This window comes from Neolamprologus multifasciatus, chromosome 14 (assembly GCF_963576455.1).
Source record: "Neolamprologus multifasciatus chromosome 14, fNeoMul1.2, whole genome shotgun sequence".
NCBI lineage: Eukaryota > Metazoa > Chordata > Actinopteri > Cichliformes > Cichlidae > Neolamprologus > Neolamprologus multifasciatus.
The window spans coordinates 10,829,583-10,857,162 of NC_140452.1; the positions used below are offsets into that span (position 1 = coordinate 10,829,583).

A 27,580-nucleotide genomic window follows, 5' to 3' on the forward strand; every position below is an offset into this window, starting at 1 on the left:
AGCGTCCTGAAGGGAAACTGCACCTGGTTTGGTAACAGCACCAAGCAGGACAGACAAGATCTGCAAAGAGTGGTGCGCTCGGCCGAACGCATCATTCGAGAGCTTCCTGACCTGCTGTTCATCTAAACCAAGCGGTGCAAGACTAAAAGCCAAGAAGATTATGATGGACCTTTCCCATCCCAACAATGGACTCTTCCCACTGTCGAGGTGTGGGAAGCGCTTCCGCTCCCTTAAGTGTGTGACAAATAAAATTTGAATTTGAATTTGATTTGAATTCAATATATGCTCTATAGTTGGAGGTCTGACATCAGTTGTCTGAGTCTGTAGTGTGTAACATTAGGTCTCAGAGCAACATGTTATAGACTACATGTAGTGACATGGTGGCATTTATTGTAATCCTGATCTGAACTTCGTATTTTAGATTTTTGTACACATAAAATGTAATTATTTCAAGAAAAAAAATCATGACCTCAGGGGGTGAATTTTAAATTGTTGCAATTCTCCTTGCAACCTATAGGCGGCTCTCTCTCTTCTTCTTCCTCCACGTACGTACGGGTGTGGACGCACGGCTCTCTGAATGCAGAAGGTAACACAGCAAGGCTTGTAACTTTTCCTCTGTACAGCTACAATACACCGCAACAAGCTAATATATCCGGTAAGTTTAAAGGCATGGAGGTAAATTAATTTTTTTAATTTGACCTGTTTAAACTATTAAATGATGGTTCGAGTGAAATCCTCAGTCGGTCACCGTTAAATGAGAGAAACACGGACAGCCCCCGCGGCAGGATAGATAGTTAGCTTGTTAGCACAGACCCAATTGCATTTTATTTCACGACGTAGAAGATGCAAGTTTATAGTGAGGAGCTAACCGAGATATATATCTTCCATATGGTGTAGTAAAAGCAGTCGGTGGTGCTGCCAGGAGTAGAAGAACTAGGCGGCTGACTTCAGTGAGCTTTCCCCTCACTGTGTTAGCCGGATAGCAAAGCAGCTAGTCAGGCAGTGACAACATTGTTGGGAGTGTAAATGGTAAACTACGTGGATCAATGGCGCGTGAAACTTAGGTTGTCACCATAATGAAAAAATAATAATATGATAATATGATAATAATTATCATATTATACCGTCCCACTTATTGGCTAATACTAGTCTCATAATCAATCAGAGCTGCAAAACCAATACGAAGATAATAAAAAAAATCAAACAATTTCTTTCTACAAAGAAGAGCAGCAAACCCAGACTGTAAACTTGATAGGGCCATGAAGTGATTGATTTATTATCAATATATTAGTATAATCAGTATAATATATTAGTCTGTTGCCTGTGTAGTAAAGGAATACAGACTTCAGTTTGACTCTGCATGATTATATTTCTCTATTCTGGTGTCCATGGTGTCCAGGGCTATTTTTTCATACAGCTAAATTTTGTAGCTGTATGAGTCACTGTGTTGTAAACGGCATACCCACCCTGTATTACTCAGTTGGAGATTACTCAACACCAGGTTGTCTTGTCTGTAGGCTTTCTCCTTTTTAGGTTTGTACAGTAGTTTGTTTGTTGTTTTTTTTTTTAAAGAAATAATTTTAACTGAGTGACCATTTTTTTGAAATCAATTTCTTTAGGGTCGTGTGGGTGCAGCTAAGCCTCTCTGACTGTGGTCCATACTGTCCCAAATGAGGGACTGATGCTGGCCAGGACGTGCCTGAACCCATCGGGTTGCAACTCTTGTCTGTCCCAGTTTAGTTCTGCATCTGCTCCCACGGGTGCGTCCTAGAAGAAAAACAATACACCAGCCAAAATGGATGATATATTCACTCAGTGCCGGGAAGGCAATGCAGTGGCAGTTCGTTTATGGCTGGACAACACAGAGAATGATCTCAATCAAGGGTGAGCTACAGTTTTTTCATAGCCAGAATTTATCAGTCACTTCTGTCTATATTATTTCAAATGAAAGTTGGACACTGGAATCCTAATTAAGAATTTAATTTATATCCCCAAGCAGCTGTGCCTGCTTGCTTGTGACTTGCTAAAACATGAATTTGTGATTCCAGATAGCGTGAATCAAAATTTCAAATGTGATCTTGTATTTTATTTAAAATGTTTTATTCTTAAAGTTCTTCTCTGGTGCAGTCTGAAAGCCCGCCTTTTCAATCCCCTGTGAGATTGTGGACCGCCATTGAACCCATTTCCTTGTGGGCGCATGTTTATGTTTAGAATGCCAGCACAGTAAATCAAAAGCATGATGTTGGACAGGAAGCATGTTGTGATGATATAATTAGTCACAGCAATTACAATCAGGCTCTGCATGCTCTGGATACAACTTGGTTTTAGATTTGGATGCAGAAAATATTGTAGGCTACTTTACGTCTGACATAACACATTTAGTACACAGCATTTTCTGTCTAATAGTTCCAGATTAAGAGTCCTGAGCTGCTGTTTTTATCCTAAGCTGGCTACATTGGGAAAAACTTGGCAGTCCAGTCTGGATGGCCACCCACGAATCTTGTCTTTTTAAAGAGCTCTGTTTAAGATTTAGACTACCGGTGTTTGTGTTCAAAGCAAACAAAGAAATAATAAATGAGTCAATTTAATTACGTTCCTTGTGTAAGTGGTAGCTGTTCTCTTTCCTTCTCCATTTCTCCCTGTTTTAGTGGACTTGTGGTAGGGTTTTTTTTTTTTACTGACAGTTATTCATTTGCAAATGACATAGTTGTCAAGCTTTCATTATGTTGTTAGTACTATGAAAACGAAAGAGCTTTTTTTGGATTAGTGGTCGTCCTCTTTTCTTTTTGACATGAGCGTTTCATGGTTGTAACCAAGAAAACATTTGTTAACTGACAGAAAAGATAACTGTTTTGGTAACTTCAGAGGCACGGGGATGTTTCAAGAAATATTTTAATGTTGTTTAAAAATTGCTATTTGGTCAGCATCTTTTTTTTCTTATCTGGGACGTGTTTGCTCTAAATATAAAAGAAGAACTTGAGAATATACATCATAACTTGAAAATATAGCTGTATTCTAAAAATAGATGCAAACAAGATTTTTATGTCTGTCTATACATACACTATTTTCAGAAAGTTATATTTTTTTCATTTTCTTTGGCTTCCTGTTTGCTTTGTTTTTTCCACTTCTTGTGAGTCTGTCTGATTGCATTGAGCCAGTGTGGATTCATGCATGCGACTCGCCCATTAGTTGATTACACGTCTAGTTCCCTTTTCCGGCTGATGTGTGTCCTCCAGTGTATAAGACACTACAGAGCCTCTAGGCCTTCCTTTTCTGTGTTTTAGTAAACTCACTGTGCTCTTGCCTGACAGAACCCTCCCTGAGATATTTTCTATGCTCTACAATGACGATTTGTTTACACTGATGTAACTCCCACATGAACAGTAGTAGTGGAATGCAGAATCTCCTTACAAGGAGCAACACATGGGCCTCAAGGGAAGCTTTTACCACCTACCAGAACTGAGGGCTAAGGGGAGGAGTTTATTATAGTGGGCAGGGCTGAAAAGACAGACAGAAAATCTTTGTGTATGTGGGGCTGTATAGTGAATTTTTCAAAAGAGGAATGCACAGTTAAGCCATAGCAGCCCACATCATCTTCCCCCTTCTCTACTGATATGTTTCCTGTATGTCTCCCTGTGGTATTAGATAGCTCCACTAATTTCCCCTTACTGCTTCCGCCAAGTTTAGAAGACTCTAATTGCAAAGTTTAAAACATATTCTCCTAAATATTTGTAATGTGGTGATTATGTTCTGATGTTGTCTCTGAGTATTTTTTTTACAGTACCATTTTACTGGTTAGTGGATCATTATTATTAACACAAAATGCAGGTGTTTCTTATTAAAGACCTACACGGCCTTGTGTGAAAAAGTAAATTCCCTGTAAAACCTAATAACTGGTTGGGCCAGCCTTAGCATCAACAACTGCGATAACTTTGCGATAACTGGTAATGAGTCTTTCACAGTACTGTGGAGGAAATCTGACCTCCTCGTCTTTTCAGAACCACCTTTTTAAGCTCAGCTCTCCAAAAAAAGGGGGGTTAATCACAGTTAATGCAAGAAAACGTCTATCGTTTAATTTACGCTATCGTTTGTTTCGTGGTGTCGCAAAATAAACTCTTTACGGCAATATTTTTTCATGGTTTTCATGGTCACTGTAGTGGCTATATTAATTTCTTAAAGTTCTCTCTTTCTCTTATATTTAATATAACCACACTACAGACGGACAAGCGACTGTTTTTATGCGTTGTCGTTAGCAACAACGACAGTAACACCATCGAGTGTGTCCGCTTGTTTATGTTCCACATAAACCTTTTCAAAATAAACTGAATCACATGAAAGAGCAGATTATTTACAGATGAGAAGTAAAAACAAGCCGCCAGGTGCTACAGGTGCGCTGTGTAATAAATACTCACAAAGAAAACGGCGGCTGTTACAACTTATGTCTAAAAATGTATCGTTTCATGCATCGGTTAAAACACTCGACTCCAGCTACATGATGCGCAGCTGGAAACACTTCCCGCAAGTCGAGCTGCCCGAGATTCACAGAATTCACAGAATATGTTACATTTTTGTGATTTATATCGTTATCGGGACGATAGAATTCTTATATCGGGATATGAGATTTTGGTCATATCGCACAGCCCTAGAGGGGCAATTACTTTTTCACACAGAACCAGGTAGGTTTGAATAACTTTGCTCCCTTAATCAATGAAATCATCATTTGAAAACTGCATTTTGTATTTAATTGGGTTATCTGTGTCTAATATTAAAATTTGTTTGATAATCTGAAACATGTGACAAATATGAAAAACACTAGGAAAACAGGAAGGAGGCAAAGACTTTTTCACATGTGTGTTTTCTCCCTAAATCCATAGTGTCTTCAACTTCTGGGAAAGCTTGAAGTCAGACCGTTGACAGATTAAGTGATAGTACTATAATAATATTTAGTTTTGCTCTTTGGTTTGACTCCTAGTAAGGTATCTGTACCATGTCCAAGCATTTTTTACCTCAAACATAGAGCTCCATTGACCAGTATGACTGCTGTGGTTGATTGATGGTGGGTAATTGGAAACACAGTGGTCTAAAGTCTTGTTCAAATGGGTAGTAATGGATTCGGAACAAGCAGTACTGAGCATTGACAGAGATCATAAGGTTTGATTCAGGTCTTATGTTATTGGGTTATTATTATAATAATAATTACTATTATCATTATTTCCATCTAAATAAAATGAGGGGCTGCCATCTGCTGCAACTGGTTGTTAGGTTAACAGGAAGATGAAAAGAAAAAAGGAGCATAGAAATCCAAGAACAAAACAGACTGTGGGAGTGGAAAGAAGTTAATGACAGTAAACAGCTGTATGTCAGTTCAACAGGAGGGAAAATAGGATTGTGGAGAAGAAACGCTCTGTGCATCATGGAACGTCCAAGCATATAGCAGTATAATTAAGGGAGTGTTATCAAAACAGAATTTTTTTAGTTTAATTTTAAAAGTAGAGATGATGTCTGTCTCCTGAACCCAAACTGGAAGCTGGTTCTGCAGGAGAGCAGCCTCATAGCTAAAGGCTCAAAACCTGCAGTCTGAGAGCAAAGTGCTCTGTTGGGTCAATGTGAGACTGAGGTCTTTAAGATGTGATGGAGCTTGCTTATTCAGGACTTTGTGCATGAGAAGGAGGATTTAAAGATCAATTCTGCAGTGAAGAGAAGCTTTACTTTCACTGTGTCTCCTGTGCTCTGCTCGCTGTGTCTGAACTGAAGTAAAACAAACACAAATTAATTGAGTAAAGAAACAATAAATTATACTTTCTTTTAAATTCCCCTCTCTAACTTTTAATGGTAGAGAATGATATGTTAAACAATAAATTTGAAAATGCTCTGCACATTTGAATAAAAATGTGTAGATGTAGTCCCGGATTAGCTGTTTTTAGTGTAGCTAGTATCAGGTTGTTATTCTTGTATGCAGCTACTGCAAAAGGGATTTAACATTATCAGGTTAATTGTAACACTAAGAGATAAAATTTCCCATCTATCAGAATATAAAGTATTAGGTAGAAATGCACTGTGATGTGGCTGTGGTAGTTCTACTGTAGTTTATGTACTTTTAATTTTAGAATGATCCTTCTTGTCATTAGATATTTGAATGAATACAATGAATACTAGAAAAATGAGTTTTTCAAGAGTAAAAACACTAATTTACTATTCCCGTAGCTGCTTTTTAGATATTTCAGTGGATTTGTTTTTCTTTAGCCGAGGCTTGTTATATGAGCCAGTGGGGATGTCAGTGCAGAGACATACAAGGTGCAGACAGGGATGCTTCCTCTGGCTCTTCAGTCTGCCCGGATGAGTTCTGCTGGCAGGTGAAAGTGCCTGAAATAAATGACCGCAGTCAGTGAGGAGGGAGTGAGCAAGAGGAAACCCTGGCACTCAAGTCCTCATGGGTTTGTGGGATGAAGGTAGCTTAAAGGGAAAATCCATCCTGGAACAAAAATACACACAGAGACCAGAGTGTTGAGGCTTACTTGATGTAACCACAGTACATTTTCAGCATTTATATGTGGACCTGAGCTATTATTGTGTACATTTTTAGAATAAAATTGTTTTATATAAATATTTGAATAAAAATGAGTTAACTGAACTTAGATTTTTCAAGATATTATATCTTGAAAAATAAAGGGAAATAACTTCATCTAAAATCTTTATTTTGTTAAAATGTTTTGCACAAGTCATATTTGAACAAGTTGTGCATCAACTCAGGAAAATCTAAAAGAAAATCACACTGTCAAAGGCTATAGGGAGTTATTATTATTTTTCTTATTTAAAGCCACAACTCAAAGTTATTCAGTGACATAAAACTGAAAAAAGCAGCACATTGTATCATTGGAGAAGCTTTTGATTTGTAAGACAATTCAAATGTAAAACTCTCAGGACAGATGATTAGTAATATGTTTTAAAGCTAATCCATCCATGGCAGCTGTTGATAAACAGAACATTTAAGCCCATACAGAGCACAATTTTGCTTATTTTGTAATTTCTTGATTTTACAGAAGATGTATATGAACCTTGATTCTCCACTTCCTCCCCCAAACAGACTTGCTTGGCACTGAAAGCTAATCAGATTAGAAGAGTGTGTGGGTAGTTTTTCTCTCATAAACTGAAGCTAATTAGTTTTCAGGATTTAGCCTTTTGGTCTGAGAGGAAATTGCTCTCTGAGTTGATCCACAGCAGGTCACACAGTTAGATGTGTGTTGTGGGACTGAGGGTCTCTGTGGGACTCTTGATGCTGTTTTGTGTGAATACAAGCCAGTGAATTGAGTGCTGGGGCAGACGGTTCAAATTCCTGCAGAATCATAATACTCCCTCAGTTCTCAGATCTTATTATTATGCTGTCTGTCTACTTATAATTTCGGAAGAAGTGAAAAAGATATTAAAAAGAGCACTGTGCTAATGGAAAGTAAAATCCATCATAGTAGTCCAGATGATCTGGTAGAAGTGAGTGGAGTGATGAGACAGTCATACTCGCTGCTGAAGGTTTCACTGAGCCTTTTAAGGACTTCAGCGCTGATGGGTTTTTTTGTTTTTTGTCCAGTCTTTTTCGTGATCGACTCTGTCACTGCGCTCTTCCTGTGTCTTAATCTCTGTGTTACTGTGTTTCACAGTGAAGACACTCCATCAGTGTGTCTGTCATATAATCGAGGCCACTGTGCGACATGTGGCGTTGTTGCTGTCACCGAGACACGAATGATGAGTGCCAGAGGCTTATTAGCTTTTGTCACTGAGTCGCATGAGCTTCCTTTTTTACAGAGGCAGAAAATGACTGTAAAAATGAATAAACTTATCATGCGTACATAACTCAGCTTCACATCACTGGCATAACAGATTATTGGGAACAAATATAATAAGTATTTTTGCAGTAAATTCAGGCTTCGTGAAGGATTAATCATTCAATTTTTTTTATAGAACTCACTCATAGCATTGCTTTGGAGCTGTGTTATCTACATTAAAGCAACAGTTGTTACTAATGTTTTGTACATTTCACTGTAAGGTATACTTAAATAGCTTTATAATAGGTAGGATCAGTTGTGTAAATGTATTTTAATAGATTTTTTAGCTCAGTTTTCTCATCGCACTGGTAATTAAGCATGAACTGAGGCACTGGTAATCTCACTTAACATGTATATCTTTACATTGAGGATCTGGGTTTTTCTTTTTTTTATGAAGTTTTCTTGTCAAACCAAAAACCCATTTCCCGAAACAGCTGTAGTTTTTACCATTTATACCACAGAGGTGTTTGTGTGGAAAATTGCTGATGTTTTGTCCCTCAGGTTATACTAAGCAGGTTTTTGTATAAAAACACGTGCTCAGCTTGTATTGCTTCTGCCCCTGTAGAGATGACCATGGCTTCAGCCCTCTCCACTGGGCTTGCAGAGAGGGTCGCTCCAACGTGGTGGACATGCTCATCATGCGAGGAGCGCGCATTAATGTCATGAACCGGGGAGACGACACACCCCTGCACCTGGCTGCCAGCCATGGACATCGCGACATTGTGGGAAAGGTAGAGTTCTTGTAAACACTGGAGCACAGTAACTCTGTCTAGAGTCTCTTGGATGAATTCCACTGTGGCTATAACATAAAATGTATCATAAACATCTCATGGATTGTGTATAAAAGACAGACATCACCCATTAGTTTATGGACTCACCCTTGGATTTCTGACTACTGCCGCTTTTTTTATGTATGGAGTGATAGTAGTGCTCGGTGAGCAAGCTGCATTCATAGATTGAATGGATGTAACAATAGGCGGTATAAAAGATGGATGCAACTGTTGTGCCCTCATCACCCACTGGTTTCTGGCTTCCTGTTTTGAAGCTGACTGTTTCTGTTGTTGCTGTCTTGGTTGCAAAAAAACAGATATGATGAGGCTGGGCGGACCTGACTCTACTGAAACTACATGCTAATTGGTTGAATTATGATTGACAAGTCATTTGCCGTTGAGCGTGCAGTTTTATACCACAGATAATCCTCTATGTTGAAACATAATATGACTGAGATTTCCAAATTAGACTCTTTTTTTTTTTTTAAATTCAGTATGGCCCAAACTGAGTGACTGAGACCATAAACTTAGCAGGAAAATGTTTGCAGAGGTGAAGACAGAAAGCCATTTTCCCACAGACTTCTATAGGCTCATAAGCCATCTGGCAGCTTTCACATAGACTACAGGTTTAAGGCATTGGCTTTCTTTTTCTGACTCAAAGCAATATCTGTGTTTAATACTGTCTATAGGTTTGTTTAAGAGTGGTAATTAACAGATTATTAAATACTAGAACTGTAGTCAGCACAAACTTCAGGCCCATTATGTATCAGTAATACAAACATGGTCAAGAGGACCAGACTAGAGTTTGCAGAAGTGAAGCCTAGCAGATAACTTCTGGATACAGTTGTCTGTGTCTGCACATCTGTGTAGCAAAGCAGTCACGCACCTAACTTTAAGCCTTATTCTCTATATGAGCTGATTATATATAAAAGAACAAAACAAAAATATCATCCCTGCAGTTGTTAGTTGGAAATTAGCAGTAGGGATCAAAATGGTTTTCTATACAAATTGGTTGTGTTATCGGTTGGAGACGGAGCAGTGAGAGCGAGCAAATGCAAGATCTTAATATACAAGTTTCAAAATGATGCTCTCCCTGCAAGTTTGGTTCATTAGCTCAGGATATTATGAAAGCTAAAATGATATCATCTGAACAGCTGAAACATGTCTTGTCTGTTCTTGTACTTGCACCTTTTGTAACAGACAAAACTGAAGCATGAATATAAAATGTGCTTACTGCTACATATAAATGCACAGACAAAATTGGAGCTGCAAAGCAAATGGCAGGGACTTCAATGCAGCATATTAAACCTGCAGTGTTTTTCTTTATAGGAAACACAGCTGGGTTTTCAAAGTGCAGCAAACACATTGTGGCAGTAAGTGTATTTGCTGTAAGTTGTTGATGTTTGACCATAAAAGAAAGAAAGGTATTTTGTATTATCCTGTACACCGTCCTGTTGATATAATGGGGAGCTTCTGCTCCACGATGTCGATTTTAAAATGGCTGTAAAGCAGCTACTGAGTTTAATATTAGACACGTCTCAATACCTCTGGTATGTGTCTACAGGCAAAACAACCGTACATGATTTTTCTTGGCAGCATTGGGATCATCTCTGTGTACAGCCTAAACAAGATCTGACCAGCCTTTCTCTGCATGTAATCCGTTGTTTTTCCTTCTTTTAGCTGATCCAGTGCAAAGCAGACACCAATGCCGTCAATGAACACGGGAACACACCACTGCATTATGCTTGCTTCTGGGGACAAGACCAAGTAGCTGAGGTTAGTGTGCCCCCTGGTGGCGATGAAGCTAAAAACCTGTGTGTTTTAAAGTATTTTTAAAGTGTTGATAACGTTTGTTTTTTCTCAGGACCTTGTGACTAATGGAGCTCTAGTGAGCATCTGTAACAAGTATGGGGAAACTCCATTGGACAAAGGGAAACCTCACCTCCGTGAACTCCTCAGAGGTATGCATGTGGTTTGACTGTTTGGTTTTAAAAAAGAAATGTCAGCGTCAGTCATACATCTTTCAGCTTTGTTGCTCTGTACTGACTTTCTCATTTTACTATCAATACAGAAAAGGCTGAGAAAATGGGACAGAACTTGACTAAAATTCCCTTCAAGGACAGTTTCTGGAAAGGCACCACCAGAACCCGTCCCCGTGAGTCCCAGCAACCCAAAAACCAATTTATTAGCTGACCACTTTCCACCCACAGTTTTGCACAGAGTGCTGCATGAAATGGAAAAATGTTCTGTGCTAGTCTCCCGATTAATCTTAATGTGGCTTTTGAAATTTCCACAGATTTTTCAGATTTCATATAAATAATGGGCTTTTTGTCTGAGCTTTAACTCGCGTCCTGAGTTATGTCTCTGTCTTGTGTTTTTAGGCAATGGAACATTGAACAAACAGGCAGGCATTGACTACAGACAGCTTTCTCTAGCCCTTAAAGTAAACGAGAACCAGTCTGGAGAGGTAGTTTCTTCTTGTGTTTCATTGTGCTCAATGTTAATGCAGAACTGCTAATGATGAATTAAAGATTCACTTTTTTTGTTTCTCTTCTATAGCTCTGGCAAGGGCGCTGGCAGGGAAATGAAATTGCCATTAAACTGCTAAAAGTTCGTGACTGGACCACTAGGAAAGGCAGAGACTTCAATGAGGAGTATCCCAAACTCAGGTTCTTATATAATCTTAACTTTTCTCTACAGACTCTTTCGTTTTTTGCCTTCACAGTCACTCATTTGTCTGTTTGCACTGTCTTGAGCCAAATTCTGTGTATAATTTTATTTCGTGGGGAGGTGCATCTCATACTTTTTATGTCAAATCCTTTGTGGATTTGCCTGTTTTTGTCTGTCTGTCTCCCCTGTCCTTCCCTCTTGGGCTGAATCCCAGGATATTTTCCCATCCGAATGTCCTACCCATGTTGGGAGCATGTCAGTCTCCTCCCGCCCCTCACCCCATCATCATCGCACACTGGATGCCTTATGGCTCCCTCTACAACGTGCTGCATGAAGGCACCAGTGAGTACTTCTACTCTGGTCACAGGCCATACTTGTCACCAGTTTGGGTGATTTGTAGGGATTTGTGATTTATTGGAGTTAAGTATTTGTTTTGGTCATTAAGTTGTCATCACTTTTTCTACAGTAGTGATTTCACTGTCATCCAGTAATGTAGTGAAAGACATGGCTTAAACCTGTTATTACTTGTTCTTCATCATGCTGTCAGATTTTGTGGTGGATCAGACACAGGCGGTCAAGTTTGCCCTCGACATTGCTAATGGAATGGCGTTCCTACACACACTTGAACCCATGATCCCTCGCCATTACCTCAACAGCAAGAGTGTAATGGTAAGAAGAAGAAAACTGTGAATAAGAGATGTGTGGTACAGTTTTTGGAGGCGTCTTTGTTTTCCGTTTTCACAGATAGATGAGGACATGACGGCAAGGATCAGCATGGCAGACGTCAAGTTTTCCTTCCAGTGTCCTGGCAGGATGTACTCGCCAGCTTGGGTAGCCCCTGAGGGTAGGCATCAGTCATACAGCACAGATCCAAAGTGACAGCTGAAGCCACACAAGCTTGCACTTGAATGATGGATGCAGGAAACTCTAGACTGTCTCTGAGCCAAATGTAATTTGCAGCTGATTTCCCCAGGAGATAGATTGAAATCAAAGTTAGCTCGAAACATAAACTGATTACAAAATGTGAAAATAACCAGGGAACATTTGCAACAGAGAAGCAAACAGAAACAGTGTGTGGGGGATGGGATAAAGGGGATTTATCACCACCAGTTACATAGAAACAACATGTATGTATGCTGTGATATGCAAGGGAGTGTTTCTTGTGTTTAAAACACAAATTCACAGAGTTGGCATGGTAACAGATTTTAATAATATGCCTTATATTCAGGAATTTTTTGTAATATGTAATAATAGAAATGCACTACTGCTTCGAATTTTCCTTATATTAGCAAGTTTGATTATTGTATCATTTTGTAGAAGAATTGCAACAATATGTTTCTACTGCTTTTTTCATGATGATATTTACATTTCAGTCATTTCTAAAGGATTATGGAATTTGGTTTAATGGCTGGTTGGTAATTGGTTTTAAACAGGCTGTTCAATCTTCAAAGAAACATGGCCACTTACACACTTAAAGAGGTTTAGTTAGATTTTACTTTAGCCTGGAATCCAAGCTGATGTACATGTACTAACCTTACAATAAGACTAAACAGATGGCACAACACACTGTTGTTGAAGTAAATGTATTTAATCTGACATTAGGTTTGTGCTGCGCTTTGTATCTGTAACCTGCTACCTTCCTTTGTGAAATCAGCTGCTCAAACGTCTTCAGTTTCTCTTCATCTACAAGATTTGGTTTCCATAGCAACATATACTATACGATGCTAGATCACAGGCAAAAAGCCCACAGAGCTCCATGTTGTTCAAGCTTTTTTTTAAGATAAATACTGAACTGTCGTGCAAAATGCATTCCTTAGGATTCCCCACTTTTTACTGTATACTGTATATATTTCTGCTTCTCTGCTGCTGTTTGCAGGCAGACACTAGTTTGCAAGAATGGAAACAGAAATTGCCACAATTTTTTTATAATGCAGTTTTTTTGGATGTTACTTTCTGCAGATTAGTAGACCACTGACTACTATATTTTGTACCCGAGTTCTGCAGACTCATTGAGAATACACCGCAAGTGACACAAGGTGGTGATTTTTATCAGCTATTCATGATGTTATCAAATTAGGCACATAAGGAAGGAACAGCCTCACTCGTTGCAATAACTTTTCATTTCTCCACAGTAGTCTAAGGATGTGGCATGTCGTTACGTTACTCTATAACCTTCTTTATTTTTCTTGGCATTGCTCAGCCCTTCAAAAGAAGCCAGAAGAGATCAACCGCCGGTCAGCAGACATGTGGAGCTTTGCTATCCTGCTGTGGGAGTTGGTAACCAGAGAAGTGCCATTTGCTGACCTGTCCAACATGGAGATAGGCATGAAGGTTAGCAGCACTGTTGCTTATTAGATTAACAATTGGATATCAGCAGCTTGCAGACAGACCTCACAGTTATTACCTGTTAGTTTAATGGATTTAATGTGTCTGTATGTTCTGGTTTATAGGTTTCTTTGGAGGGGTTGAGGCCCACTATCCCCCCTGGCATCTCTCCCCACATTTGCAAGCTCATGAAGATATGCATGAATGAAGATCCAGCAAAGAGGCCTAAATTTGACATGATCGTGCCAATTCTGGAAAAAATGCAGGACAAGTGAAAAACTTCTTCTGACCTTCTTTACCTAACTGATGAACAACAGGATATTTTAACCCAGATTTGACTCTGAGATGTTGGTGTGGTGCTTACCAATATTGCCTTAAAGTCTCATTCTCACACTCTACCGCTGTTTTCAACACCACTGTACCTTCTGCTTGTGAGATGAATTCAGCAGAAATCACTCCTTTTTATATTGTTTTTTTTCCTCTTCTGTTAAAGTGATATCAAAGTTTTGTTAGTTTTTGTTACTGATCTGCTGACACTGTCTGCAGAAGCATAGTATTTACTGTTCACTGTATAAACTGCAATCATATTGAACTGAGTAAAATCTCAAGTGACAAAATAACCCGTGGAGGTCAGCATGACATTCTGTTGAATTCCTTCAGTGGTGGGCCTGCCATGCTGATCCTCGCTGTATTAAAAAGTCTCCCTCTAAGGTGACTGCTCCTTTTGCAATGATGGCCCATAACAAATGGATAACATATTAACCCAAAGCTTGTGGGAATATATGTTTGTTGTATTAATATCATCAAATGTTTGAAGCTGAACATTTAAACGTATTAGATAATAAAACAATATGAATGAGCAGTGCCCTTGAGCGCATGTACAAAAAGCAGCGTTGTGCCTTTTAACTGGGCTGCATAGTGGTAATGATGAACTTGGCCTTTTCGTGGACCGACTATATCCTGTGCAACCTCCCAATGATTTAAAACTGGCCATAAAAGCTTTTCTGTATGGAGTTTTTGGGAAAAACTCACCCAGAATGGAATGGAATTCTTGGTAATTGTGTTAATGTAATCGGCATTACTTATTTGCTTAATCCTTCAGTAATTATTTTTCCCCTGATACATTATTTGAATCCTTTTTGCTCTACTGTTGAACAAAAACGTCAGTCAGCCTGTGTCATCATGTATGAAAGAAATGATGAAATATGAAAGAAATGTTCACAAAGAAATGATGTCAGCATTGAGCTGACATCATTTCTTTGTGAACCAACATGAAAACTGCACCCTATTATGTAATTTATTAAAGCATAAGATAGATGCAGTCAAAATTAGGTGTTGTCAGGGACACTTCACCCAGTTTTTTGGTTTTCATCAAGGGTTTGACTTAACATGTGTTTGTGTTCTCTCATTTGTTATTTGATCCACTGGATTACTTCTTGCTTTATATCCCACTCAAGTTTTTTTTTGTCTTTTCTGTGCCTCCACCAGCTTGCTTGTTTGTGCTGAAGCCAAAATCAAGAATGACATATGCAAATGTATGTATTTATATATAAGTATATTAAAAAATAAAACATATGGACAACTTGAATGTGTGCATTTTCTGGAGGGAACTGGACATGACAGGATTGTTGTGGGAAATGCGTAAAGACTGCATATAGATCTCTTCAAGAGAGGCGACATAAGTTTCATGGTATTGACATTTAAACGTAACATTTATCTTATGAGGAACAGGGCTTTCTGAGCTTTCTGTAGTATTGAGTCTCATTATCTCAGTCAGTATTGACATACAAATTTGATCAGAAATGTAAAACATCATTGAGTAGTATGAGACAATAATAGAGTTATGGGTTCATCACTATTTTAGAAAGCATACTTTCCCAGTATCGGACATACTCTCCAGGTACACCTGTTTAACTGCTTGCTAATGTATATATCTGCTATCATCCAGTGCATTTAGGCATATGAACATGGTGAAGAGAGCCTGCTTAGATAAACCTGAGCATCAGAATGCAGGAGAAAAATGATTTAAGTCAGTTTGGATTTTGTGTAGTTGTGCATGATCAGAAAAAAAAGAGCAGCAGTTCTCTGGGCAAGAATGCCTTGTTGATGACAGAGGTCAGACGACAATGGCTTGGAGCTGATAGGAAGGCAGTAGTAACTGAAATAACCATTCACTGCAAGATGTGCAGAAGAGGGTTTGTGATTGCACAGCAAACCTTGAAGTAGATGGGCTAAAGCAGCAGAAGATCGTATCCGGGGGGTTTGGGCTAACCAAAATGAGACAATAACAGTTCTGATGAGTCTTGATTTCTGTTGCAATATTCAGGCTAATTACTACCTACACCACAGGCTACCTGAGTCTTGTTACTGACCATGTTCATCCCTTTATCACCGCAGTGCATCTAGCAGGATAGAACGTCATGTCACAAAAGCTCAAACTGGTTTCTTGAATGCAACAATGAGTTCTCAAAATGTCCTCCACAGTCACCAGATGTCAGTGGAAAAGAGCACCTTTTGAATGTGGTGGAACAAGATTTGCATCATGGATGTGCAACTGACAAACCTGCAACAAGTGTGTGATGTCAGTGTCATGTCAGTATGGACCAAAATCACTGAGAAACGTTTTCAGTACTTTCTTCATTTAAGGGCAGTTTTTCTTCCAAACGTGTCCAGTGACATGTAGCAGTACATTATTAGTTTCAATGATATAAGTGGAGTTGAGGCACCGAAATACAATTGACTTATTTTTTAAATATATGTTTCAAGCTTTTACTACTGCTACTACTCAGCAAAGTATTTTACAGTGTTGCATTAGTACTTTTTTGTCCAACGACGTTAATATAGATACAAACTGGGCTTATTAAAAAGTGGTCTGGCAATATGAATATGAACATTTAACGCATTTGGGATCAACCCATATAATCCAGACAACAAAAATGTAAAGGGCCCCAAGGATCAACACACCCAGATGCAAAAAACAAAAAACAAAAAAATCTCTCTCCTTTTTGGAACCCTTCCGTCTCCCTGTTGTTCGATTTTGCAGCTCTTTATTGATTCTTTTATTGCGTCTAATGTTGGTCATTTTATTAATTGCAGGTGTTTTGTGGTCACTTTTGCATCTCTCTGTGGTTGTTAAATTCAATTTGAGCCTGTTTTTGGCCACCTTTTGCTTCTTTTTGATGTCATCTTCATCTCCCTGTGATTATTTTGCATGCCTTCTTTTCTTATTTTACTTATGGTTTCTTTCTTGGTTAGACCGGGAGCTGCTTACCCTGCGACCTGTATGTCCCCCCCCCCCCGCTCAGCGTCTAATCAATATTTCCAAAAACAGTGTGAAGGACCGGTTTTCCTTCATTAGGTCTGCCTCCTGCTCTGTTCCTGAGTGGCAGCAGTGGGCTCTGGCCGTGACGTTAATCCGTGACGCAGGTTCGCCCTCCATCACTAGCCGAGCCCACAGACAGAAAACACCACCTAGAAACCGAGCGAGAGCCCTCACGATCTTTGGAAATATGTAGTTACGCTACACATTTTAGCGCATTTCGACGACAAAGGAGTTTGGTGAGCTGGTGAGTCAAATTTTTTAATAAAAACAGTGCTGCTGTAGTCACTTTGCTTCTGCAGTTTGGAAATGTTAGCTAGCTAACCGAGAAGCTAACATTAGCCTAGCAAAGATGTCGGTGATGGCGGACGGTGCCCGTTATTTCCAACTGCGGCGATGTTATCTAACAAGTAAAACCACGGTATTTACCTAGGTTTTATTAAACAATCATGTGAGTGAACCTAAATAATGACCCAGGTTGATACAGGCTCTTTACAGCGCCCGTTTATCTAAAAAGAAAAAGGTCGTGTTGGCAAATGGAAGGTGAAGCTGCTGAAGTGCGTTTTGTATTCGCCTGAAACCAAACAGTGAAAGTTGCCAGTAAAATGACCAACCCGGAATACACGAACAAGAAACGGACTTCATCCTTCATATTTAAACATTATTACTTCGCTGATAATTTAAGATTTAACGGCCACTCTGAAATATTTGAATGTATTTGTATCAAGTGGTCGTTCTATATTTGAGAAACCTTGACGAGAATCTTTGCTAAAATCACTGCTAACTAGTATGCTAAAGGCAATGCTAATGTATTTTTTCCTCTCTCTATCAGAGCAGCTACATGGACAGTTACCATGGGTGGTCATGATGATGAAGATATGACATATGTTGTGAATAAACAGAAGCAAGACGAAGAGCTAAAGAACAAACTGAATGACGGCAGCCACTGGTGCGACCAGGAGTCCACCGGCAACAATGCCAAGTGGGTCAAGGAAGGCCAAAACCAGCTGCGGAAAGTAGCAGAGAACCAGCAGGACCAAGACCACAACTGCAATATCAATCAGAATGGGAACAGGGAAGACTTCCCTCACCAGAACACCACTCAGGAAGATCAACAGGGTAACGAGGAGCAGACCAAGTCTCCCAAAATCGCAATGACCCCTGGTCTCAGTCAGGAGGAGTCAAAGAACATCCTTAATGAGCCGCTTCTCATTGACACCCTGGAGTCCACAGAAGAGAAAGATAAAGAGAGAGAAGAGGATGATAAAGAGAAGGAAAGTAAATTGGAAGACGATGAAGAAACATCAGGTGACACCAGAGGAGAGAAACTGGCAGAAGAAGAGAGTACTGTGGAGTCTCAGAGAGTGGGGAGGAACGCTTGTCTGCTTTTTTCCAACATGAACGGGACACCAAGTGATGAAGAGTCTAGCTGGCCTGCTCTGTCTCAGGACAACACAGCTGACAGCTCTCCAAATGGCAACAGAGGTAAAAACTAAACAAAACACACAAGGTGTTTAGACAACTTTATATGTTGTAGCTTGTGCAGATATTAAAAAATCTGAAGAATACACTCTGTTTATTAGCATCATACTGCAGCTAAGAAGAAAAGCCAAAACGGTCAAAATAGAAGCAACACAGGATGATTTGGCTGCTAAACATATCAGTAAAGAAGATAGACTTCTGGAAATAGTGAACTATCATCTTTATTTAAATTCCAGTTTGATTGCCAGATGCTATACTTTATTACTTAAAGAACTCATTATTTTTAGTTATTAGTTTAAGCCTTTCTTTTTTAAAAAAAAAGAAAATACTGCAATATTACGGGGGTGTTTTTTCTCAGGGGCAAAATTTAGAAAGCAGAACAGCTATTACATCTTCACCAAAGCTTCCAAAGGCTGGTTGTGTTGACCAAATCAAAAAAAGTAAAATGTTTTTTTACTTTGTTAATTAGATAATTAATATGCATTTCCATGCATTTAGTTGAGATGAAATTACCTTTAGTAACCTTGGTCTCCTACTTCCCGCCCTTCAGAGTCTTTCTGGGATTCCAGCGCTTTTGAGACGGACACAGACCTGCCCTCGGGATGGATGAGGGTGCGAGATACATCGGGCACGTACTACTGGCACATTCCCACAGGCACCACTCAGTGGGAGCCTCCTTCACCCCTGGGTAAAGTTGGGGACTCCATGATGTCCTCCACGATGTCCCTGGAGACTACACCCTGCGAGGAACCTGAGGTGAGGTCTAACCAGCATCCTAATTTGACAGAGGCACTGACAAGTCAAACTGTTGTTAACAGTAAGTCTTGTCACATTTTTCCAGGAATCTTGGGCCCAACTTTCCAGCACTGATGAAGGTGCTGGTGAAGGGGAACTGTGGAAGGTAAATCATGGCTAGAGTTTTATTCAACTCACCTCTTTGAAATGTCTTTTGAGTATATTTAGTAGGGTTGTGCATAACGAGTCTTAGAAGATTAAATGTTGCTGTCATCGCTTAGTTAGACACATTTTTCAGTTTATCAGTCTATAAGGTGGAAAGTAAGACAGATGTTCTACAGTACTTTGATCTAGAATAAGGATAGTTGTATGTAATACTCAAATAAATCAATGCTTAACTACATTCGCTAGGTGGGATGCTTACATCCCTGAAGAATGAAAGTTGTTGGTTAGCACATTTAATGTTATTCAGAATCTGCTAACAAACCTAGATAGTTCCTAGATTCAAGATAGTTTATTGTAATTTCAAATGGTATTTGCAGAAATACACAGGCTGAAACGAAATGTTGTTTCTCACCAGCCTCTACAGTACAATAATCAATAAAAAAATAACAACACAGTATCTAACAATCAAGCAGCAGGTTGCCAAGACACTTGGTAAACTCAGGTGTAAACAATCATATTAGGTAGCAGCAGGCCTCTCACAGAGAGGGTGTGCAGTGTTATGCCACACATTTCAGACATTTAAAATAAGCTCTGACTGTTAAAGAATATGATTCATGGATTAAAAACACCCTAAATACAAACAGACAGTTTTTTTTGATGGAGACTATTTACCCTAATTCATTAGAATGAATTAGAACTTGATTTTTTTCCCCTGAACTTTAAGACTAGTAAGTTAGTCACCAGGAACAACCCTAAGCCTTACAGTATTTTGGACAATATGACAGAATTTACATACCTTTCATGCACATGTGCTCTGTGATCAAATGGCTCCATCTGCACATAAATGTTTGTCTTTAGGAGGAGGGAGAAGTTGCATCTGATCAAAGTCTGAAGGAGTTTGAAGGAGCAACTTTACGCTATGCATCTATCAACCTGAAGTATGTGGTGTTAAAACTTTCTAATTAGTCAGTGTTAATTTTGGAGATGTTTAACTTTATTTTCTGTCATTGTAGTTATAATTGCTCCCAATCTGAGGATGAAGAGAAGCTTGCTCCACTCTGCACAGACTTAGAAACTAAGGTAATCTGCTTAATTTTAGATTTTTTCAATATGTTCAGAGTAGTTGGGTTTCAGTTTTCATTTTAGAAATGCTGTCACAGAAAACTGGCATTGGAATGGGTCTCAGAGATGTAGGACATATGAAATGTGTAGGGGTGTTGATTATTTATCTATTTATTTACCTACCTACCAAAGATTAATAGTTTTCTGCACATGAAAGAGTTTTTTGTGTCCTAGTTTATACTAATATGCAGCACATTTGTCCTGTCAGTGTTTCGCAGTGCGCTCTCTGGGCTGGGTTGAGATGTCTGAGGACGACATGGCACCTGGCAAGAGTAGTGTCGCTGTCAACAACTGCATCAGGCAGCTCTCTTATCACAAACACAACCTTCATGACACCGCTGGGATCTGGGGAGAGGTAAGATGATTGCAATGACACACCCACACAGATATGTTTATGACATTTTATGTAATGTTCTTTTTAATAAGAATTTCTTTGAATGTGCAGGGCAGAAACATGTTTCATTTAGTGGTTGGTTCCAACCACAATTCGTCTTTGATGATTTGATTGAAAATGATTGATAATGCTCCATTCCATTTCTAAAATAGTGTTTTGAATTCAAGAGAAATACTTGAAGGACCGTGGGTAACAACATTTTGTAGAAATGTGTGCTTAGTCTGACTACTCAAACTGAAACGTGTGTTGTGACAGGGTAAAGACATGCTAATGATCCTGGAGAATGACACCATGAAGTTGATCGACCCGCTGGGCCAGACTCTGCTTCATGCTCAGCCGATTGGCAGCATCCGGGTCTGGGGTGTCGGCAGAGACAACGGCAGGTCAGTGTCCACAGCACAAGGGCAAATTGAAAATGGCATAACTATAAAATGTATTTAACTGCCTTCTTCAGTCTGTTTTGAAAACAAATGTAATGTCATTGGCTCTGCTGTTTTTTATGATACTTAAAAAATGTAATTTTTAACTTTAAGCTTATATAATTTTTTTTTTTAATTGGACATGCATTTTTTTCTTCTTTCTATTAAAATGTAGCTCGCATTTGTAATTTGTTTGAGGTGCTCTAATGAGGCTATTTAAATCTCAAATTAAATATATCTCCAGGTTTCCTACGTTAAAATCTACCTTTGGAGGGCATGTAAACGTGATTGGATTTTTTTTTTTTTTTTTTTTTTTTTTTTTTTTTGCATTTCCCAATTTTTGAGTTACTTTGAATAGTGACAAGCACAATGTATTTTAAGCTTAAGTAAATTTAACACCACTTTATAAATGGAGGGGGGCAGATCATATCTTGCATATCACAATCTTGATAACTATCCTGATGGATGCCAAAATGTTTAAATGGAGTGGAATTCCTACTCTGTTTAAGATTAACTGAAGTTTGCTGTGATGAATTCTTGCATTGAGTGAAATTTAGTTTAGTTGAGTTGCTGAATATTCTTCATAACTTCTGACTGAATAAGCTGCTTTGTTTTCCATATTTGAATGTTTTTTTGCTGTTTTTGTATTGAGTCCTTACTCAGTGACTTAAAATGATGTGCTGCAGTTCTGAGGTCTGGCATGGTGGCTGTGTTAGTCTTTATTTTGCAGCATGCTGCTGCCCTCTGCTGGATGTTTAATAACATTGCCTCCTGTTGCTGATTTCTTAACAATTGTGTATTTCTTTCTTTTCTTTCATGCTGCATTTTCAATCATGAGCAGGGAAAGGTATCCATTAATGATTACTATTCTAAAAACTGTATATAATTCTTGTTGTGTGCCATTTTGTTGTTATTTTTGTGTGTGTCTGTCTAGAGCAGGGCGACGTGACCCAAAATATTTATCACGCTATACATTTGAAAATTTGCAATAATGATATAGGGGCGATTGTGGCTCAAGATTTGGGAGTTCGCCTTGTAATCGGAAGGTTCGAGCCCCGGCTTGAACAGTCTCTGTCGTTGTGTCCTTGGCAGAGGGCCCGGTGGCACCAGTGTCCGGCAGCCTCGCCTCTGTCAGTGCGCCCCAGGGTGGCTGTTGCTACAATGTAGCTTGCCATCTCCAGTGTGTGAATGTGTGTGTGAATGGGTGGATGACTGGATGTGTAAAGCGCTTTGGGGTCCTTAACGACTAGTAAAGCGCTAAACAAATACAGGCCATTTACCATATAACTGAGACAAAATACTTTACAACTCCACAACTTTATTAGTGCAAAAAAAATCTATGTATTTTCACTTAAACAAAAATTTAACAGTGCAAATGCAAATTCCTTGCTGACAGTTTAACCAAAAGGAAATTGGCCGACATATCCTTAGCACAACCATGTATAATATCCACTAAAGTTAAAAAGAGGTTATACACACATAATACGGTAATATTATTTTGAAGCACAGTACATATTACTCCGCGAGGCTCCTGCCTGCAATAGCCGTAATGCTCCCACAATCCATCAAGCGGTGCGGGTTTGTAGCTTAGCAAAGTTGTACTAAACCATTTGACAGATTTTCGAGCACTGTGTGCCACATAAAATCGTTTCGAGGTCAGTAAACACAACCAGAATTCATACATAAGGCACACGGGATTATAAGGGGCACTGTCGATTTTCAGAAAATTTATTTTAAGTGTGCCGTATTTTCCAAAAAACACGGTAGCATGCTCTACCAAAAATAGTGCTTTGTGCTTTACAAACCAATTCTGGTTCAACCGTTTCATTCAACGATCCGCTTTCGCCCTTTTCATTCTCCGTCGCCGCCATGCTTTTTCTGCCATGTGCGTATGAAAACAAAGGCACTGCGCATGCGCGTTTTACCCATATTCTATCGCGATATTTCATTTTCTTATCGTTGCCCAACATAAGAAAATGTTGGGCCATATCATACCGTGGCCGGCATGATATGGCCCAGCCCTATGTCTGTCTGTGTTTTATGTTCACGTAAGCTTGTATTTTTAAAACCGTATTTTTAAAAACTGCAGATTTAATAAGCCACTCGGTATGTGTATATAATCTTTCTCCTGCAGGGATTTTGCTTATGTCGCACGAGACAACCTGACCCAAGTTCTGAAGTGTCACGTTTTCCGCTGCGACTCGCCCGCCAAGAACATTGCCACCAGCTTACATGAGATGTGTTCAAAGGTTAGCCCTTATTAGATTTGTCATTATGAATTCAAAGATTCTCAGCTGATTTTGAGGTTGTTTTTTTATTTTATTTTTTTTAAATTAAAATTCACAGTTTCTTTCCCTTATTTAACTTCAGATAATGATGGAGAGAAAGACCTCCAAGCCAGGGGTGAGCAGGCTCAACTCTGACCCAGGCAAACCTGTGGTCATCCCTGTTGAAGGTAAAGCTAAGTTAGACACTTTGAATGTCCTAATTTCTGAAAGCATAGGAACAAGTTGCATAATGTTTCCTCACTTCTTAACAGAGTTTCCAGCTCCAAAAAATGAACTGTTCCAGCGCTTCCGTGTTTATTACCTGGGCAATCAGCCTGTAGCTAAACCCGTTGGTAAGAAAACGCCTTAAAGTGTGTAACTGCTGTGCTAAATACTTCTATTGTACTTTGTCATGCTGACAGTGTTTGTGATGTGCTGATCATATATTTTGTGTGTGTTCTTTTCAGGTATGGACATAGTCAATGAAGCACTAGAGACAGCAATGAATGGCAGAGATAAAAATGACTGGACTCCTGTCTCTGTGAATGTTGCACCAGCCACCCTCACAATACTTTCACGACAGGTATTGGAAAACAGTCTGAACATGACAGAACAGTATGGGGAATTAAAGTCAGTGACTGATTGTCGTCTTCACTGGTCCTTTTCTGAGTTGTCATCAGTGTGTTTAAAATGTGCGATGAAGTCATCAGTGATAACCTACACACACAAGAGATATTTGTAAGAACAGTCCTTTTTGCTTTTGTCCACTTTTCTTTTCTTTTTTCTTTTTAAAGTTTTGTGAGAAATAGAAGTGATTCTCATAGTCTGGACTCTGATATATATCACTTGCAGTAACCATCCTAGAGGATAAACTTAAAGGTTTTTCTTTTGGAATTGCTTTGAAAATCAAATGATTTTTCTATGACTAGGATTTTCCGATTTACTTTAAAATGACCATAAAATATTTAGATTGTAAGGACAAACTGAACAGATGAAGCAAAGCCACATACCAAGTGTTATACTTTGTTTTCTGACCTATTTGTTTTCCTGAACTCCTCTTGTATATTGCTGTTGGTTGCTGTACTTCATTTTCCTCGTGTGATGATCAGAGTTGTGTCTGAGAGTTAGGGTGGGCTGCAGAAGATTTCCACATTTTAAACAATTTTCTTTGACTGGACAACCTTTGTATTTTTTATATTTTTTTTAAAACTCTAGGATGAGGAGGTGCTGTCAGAGTGCAGGGTGCGTTTCCTGTCTTTCATGGGTGTGGGGAAGGACGTCCACACCTTTGCGTTCATCATGGCGGAAGGTCCCCACGATTTCACCTGTCACATGTTTTGGTGTGAACCCAATGCGGCCAGTCTGAGTGAGGCGGTGCAGGCTGCCTGCATGGTGAGTCACATGAAACACTCACCATGAGACTAAACTAAATAAGATTTCCTGTTTGTCCTTAAGTGGAAAGATAATTTGGCACAGTTGTGGAATCCAGTGTTGAGTCTTGTCTTTGTCACCTTAGACATCCATGTTTGTGGTTTTGTTCTCTTTCAAGCTTCGCTACCAGAAATGTTTGGATGCACGTCCGCCCAGCCTCGCCTCCTGCCTGCCCACGCCTCCCGCCGACTCTGTGGCTCGCCGCGTCAAGAAAGGCGTGCAGAGTCTGCTCGGCAGCTTCAAGAGCTACAGGTCAGGATCTCAGTCCCCGTGAGCTCGAGTGCAGATGATACACTGTCCTTTAAACACAGGACCCATCACAACAGCCCCCGTTTCACTCTCACTTGTCCTTCTCTTCATCCCTCTGCCTTATGACTTGTCTCGTCACTTAGTCTACAGTGTGCAGAGTAGTTTGTGGGGAAAATGTGTGTCTGAAAAGATTGCATTTATTTATATTTCTTTTCAGCTTTTACTTTATACAAGAATTTTAAACTCTCATCTCCATACAGATGAGCCCCTGGCATCAAATGTTGTCTTTGCCGGGACTCCTCCTGTGAGTCTTTAATATTTTTGTGTTTTAACAGAAACAATGCCATGAATGTTGAATATGGATGTATTATATTTTAAATGCAATGCTAGATTTTGCTTGAAAAAGAGGTTGATAAATTCCCTCACACATATGCTCTCGTCCCCTCGTACCCCTCAGTGCAATTATCATCTCCGGCACTCCTCCTTTTCTACTGTTTTAAAGACCGTACTGTAAACCACTTGTGGTCGGTTGGTGTCAGATCCCCAAACTGATTTTCTAAAACATCACAGCATCTCTCTCTCTCTCACCTTAGGTTGTAACAAAAGAGTTTTAGATGTCTCGGTGATGTGCCACGTAGTCATGTACCCCCCTCCCCGACTCAAACAATGTATTTTCAGTCTTCCAAAGAACTCTACGGTCATCTGTCACATAGTGGGCAAACACTGATTTGAGTGGAGTGTGTTTCTCATTCATTCTGCATGAACATTTGCAAGTTCAGTGCTAGTGTGCAATAATCAGATGTTCCAGTGCGGTTGCCATGCGATTATTTGTTCACTTTATTTGAGAGAGTCTGAAAAGATTTTGAGTGAGGCTAATGGAACAACAGAGCCATGTTTAAAATCATTATATTATGATAGATATAATAGTAATAAAAACAATCTACAAACTCTGGGTTTTCTCAAAGACATTTACCACCAACAACTTCTGAATAGTACTGTAGAAACTCACCACAGGCTGCATGTTTTGATAGCTTAGAGTTTTTGCTGCTTGCAGCATTGTAGTGCTTAAGAGCCATCAGTGTATCCTGTAAATTCTTTCTGTGTTTCTGTATGGTAAAAGAGGAGGCTGGAGCTGATGTGTTGTTTCGTGTTACATAGGCATGTCACTCTAGGTAGTGTCAGTGTTTATCATAAGCTAGCAGTAGAAAGTTAGACTTCCTGTCAGGTTCTTCAACACTGAAAAGTTGAGAGCAAGTTGATGTCTGTATTTAGTTTGTCACAGGGAAACCTAGAGATGATCTCTAAGTGGTTTACATTTTTATTCTTTTCCTAGGCCAGACTTTAATGTGTGTGGGTACCTGGCCTCTCCAGTTAATGTATTTTTTATTGTTTTCACACACTACAGTGTACACATTTAAGACGATTTTCACATTAGCTCGTTTAGATTTAGTTTTTATAAAGAACACACTACTAAGCCGAGTTGTATTTTATCTTTGTGTCTGTCAGTGAACAATACTGTATGTAGCACAATAGTAATAGTCATCTAATGTTAAAGATGCAGTTTGTGAGATGTTTTGGACACTAGGGGGCGTCTGTTTGACCATGTTGTATAAAAAATAGTTTCACATCAAATGCATCGCCACAAGTAAATGACGACACATAATAATGTAAAAGGAATCCAGAGTTAAAGTTGTGTCTGAAATATCTTTAATTCATTAATATATAAAAGATAAATATATTTTATGGAACATTAAACCCCCTTAAATGCATTGGTGCAAAATAATGCACATCTTTTCTCTAAGATAAAGCCATTTTTAAAAAATGATTTAAGCTAACGACTGACTTTATTAGTTTTCTGACTTAGTCTCTTAAATAACACTTTGATATAGTTAAAAGCTAAAATCAGAGGACCAGCACTATGGAAAGTGTTTAATCTATATTTAAAAGATAAAACCAAATGTTGGTGCTTCAGACAAGTGTGACTGTCGTTTAAACAAGTTTTTTAACATCTGTTCATTTGTCTCCTTCCAGTTGTGGAAGCAAAGCTCCACGCTGGCCTCTCCATTCATTCAAACTCACAACACTAAAACTCTTACCAACTGCTTCTTTTATGTGCGTAAAAAAATATAACACTACTGAAACTTAGACTACATTGACTCATATACTGCCTTGTCACTCATGTGTCACTTGGAATTATTGTGCTTTTTCTCCTTCAACGATTGCTGTGTCCAGTCAATGGCAACACTAAAGCCAGATGAGTTAATGAACATTAGCAGATTAATTTATTTCTGTTCATGTAAATTAGGTGTATAAAATGTATGTATATAAAAGTCACTGCACAATAAATGTGAACATATCATAACGGATTATCTTGTGGTCTTTTAATGTCGTTTTTCTGGTTGTGTGAATCCAAGT

At 39.0% G+C, this 27,580-nt stretch overlaps 2 protein-coding genes and 1 long non-coding RNA gene across 5 annotated transcripts; all 3 read left to right on the forward strand.

Moving 5' to 3' along the window:
• Positions 1 to 519: 519 nt before the first annotated feature.
• On the forward strand, positions 520 to 15,155 carry LOC146503602 (scaffold protein ILK). Its single transcript, XM_085184207.1, has 13 exons — positions 520 to 655; positions 1,620 to 1,884; positions 8,383 to 8,548; positions 10,268 to 10,363; positions 10,452 to 10,548; positions 10,659 to 10,742; positions 10,969 to 11,054; positions 11,147 to 11,256; positions 11,472 to 11,599; positions 11,805 to 11,926; positions 12,002 to 12,101; positions 13,458 to 13,588; positions 13,708 to 15,155. Exons 2-13 carry the CDS (start codon positions 1,796 to 1,798, stop codon positions 13,855 to 13,857), a joined length of 1,359 nt encoding a protein of 452 aa, XP_085040333.1. The 5' UTR covers positions 520 to 655; positions 1,620 to 1,795; the 3' UTR covers positions 13,858 to 15,155.
• On the forward strand, positions 1,902 to 5,228 carry LOC146503603 (uncharacterized). The gene is made up of 2 exons (XR_014877867.1): positions 1,902 to 4,069; positions 4,649 to 5,228. It is a non-coding gene; the product is annotated as an uncharacterized LOC146503603 (long non-coding RNA).
• A 1,798-nt stretch (positions 15,156 to 16,953) lies between the features above and the next one.
• On the forward strand, positions 16,954 to 27,527 carry apbb1 (amyloid beta (A4) precursor protein-binding, family B, member 1 (Fe65)). 3 transcript variants are annotated; one of them, XM_085184202.1, is made up of 14 exons: positions 16,954 to 17,148; positions 17,739 to 18,386; positions 18,934 to 19,139; positions 19,225 to 19,284; positions 20,142 to 20,221; positions 20,297 to 20,363; positions 20,614 to 20,760; positions 21,055 to 21,188; positions 23,353 to 23,467; positions 23,589 to 23,673; positions 23,758 to 23,838; positions 23,953 to 24,068; positions 24,701 to 24,877; positions 25,035 to 27,527. In XM_085184202.1, the coding sequence occupies exons 2-14, from the start codon at positions 17,756 to 17,758 to the stop codon at positions 25,188 to 25,190; spliced, it is 2,055 nt and encodes a 684-aa protein (XP_085040328.1). In that variant the 5' UTR covers positions 16,954 to 17,148; positions 17,739 to 17,755; the 3' UTR covers positions 25,191 to 27,527. The 3 variants fall into 3 exon arrangements, with proteins under 3 accessions (XP_085040328.1, XP_085040327.1, XP_085040329.1); XM_085184201.1 differs by having other exon boundaries at positions 16,955 to 17,148; positions 17,734 to 18,386; XM_085184203.1 differs by having other exon boundaries at positions 16,955 to 17,148; positions 17,734 to 18,386; positions 21,055 to 21,182.
• Positions 27,528 to 27,580: the final 53 nt, after the last annotated feature.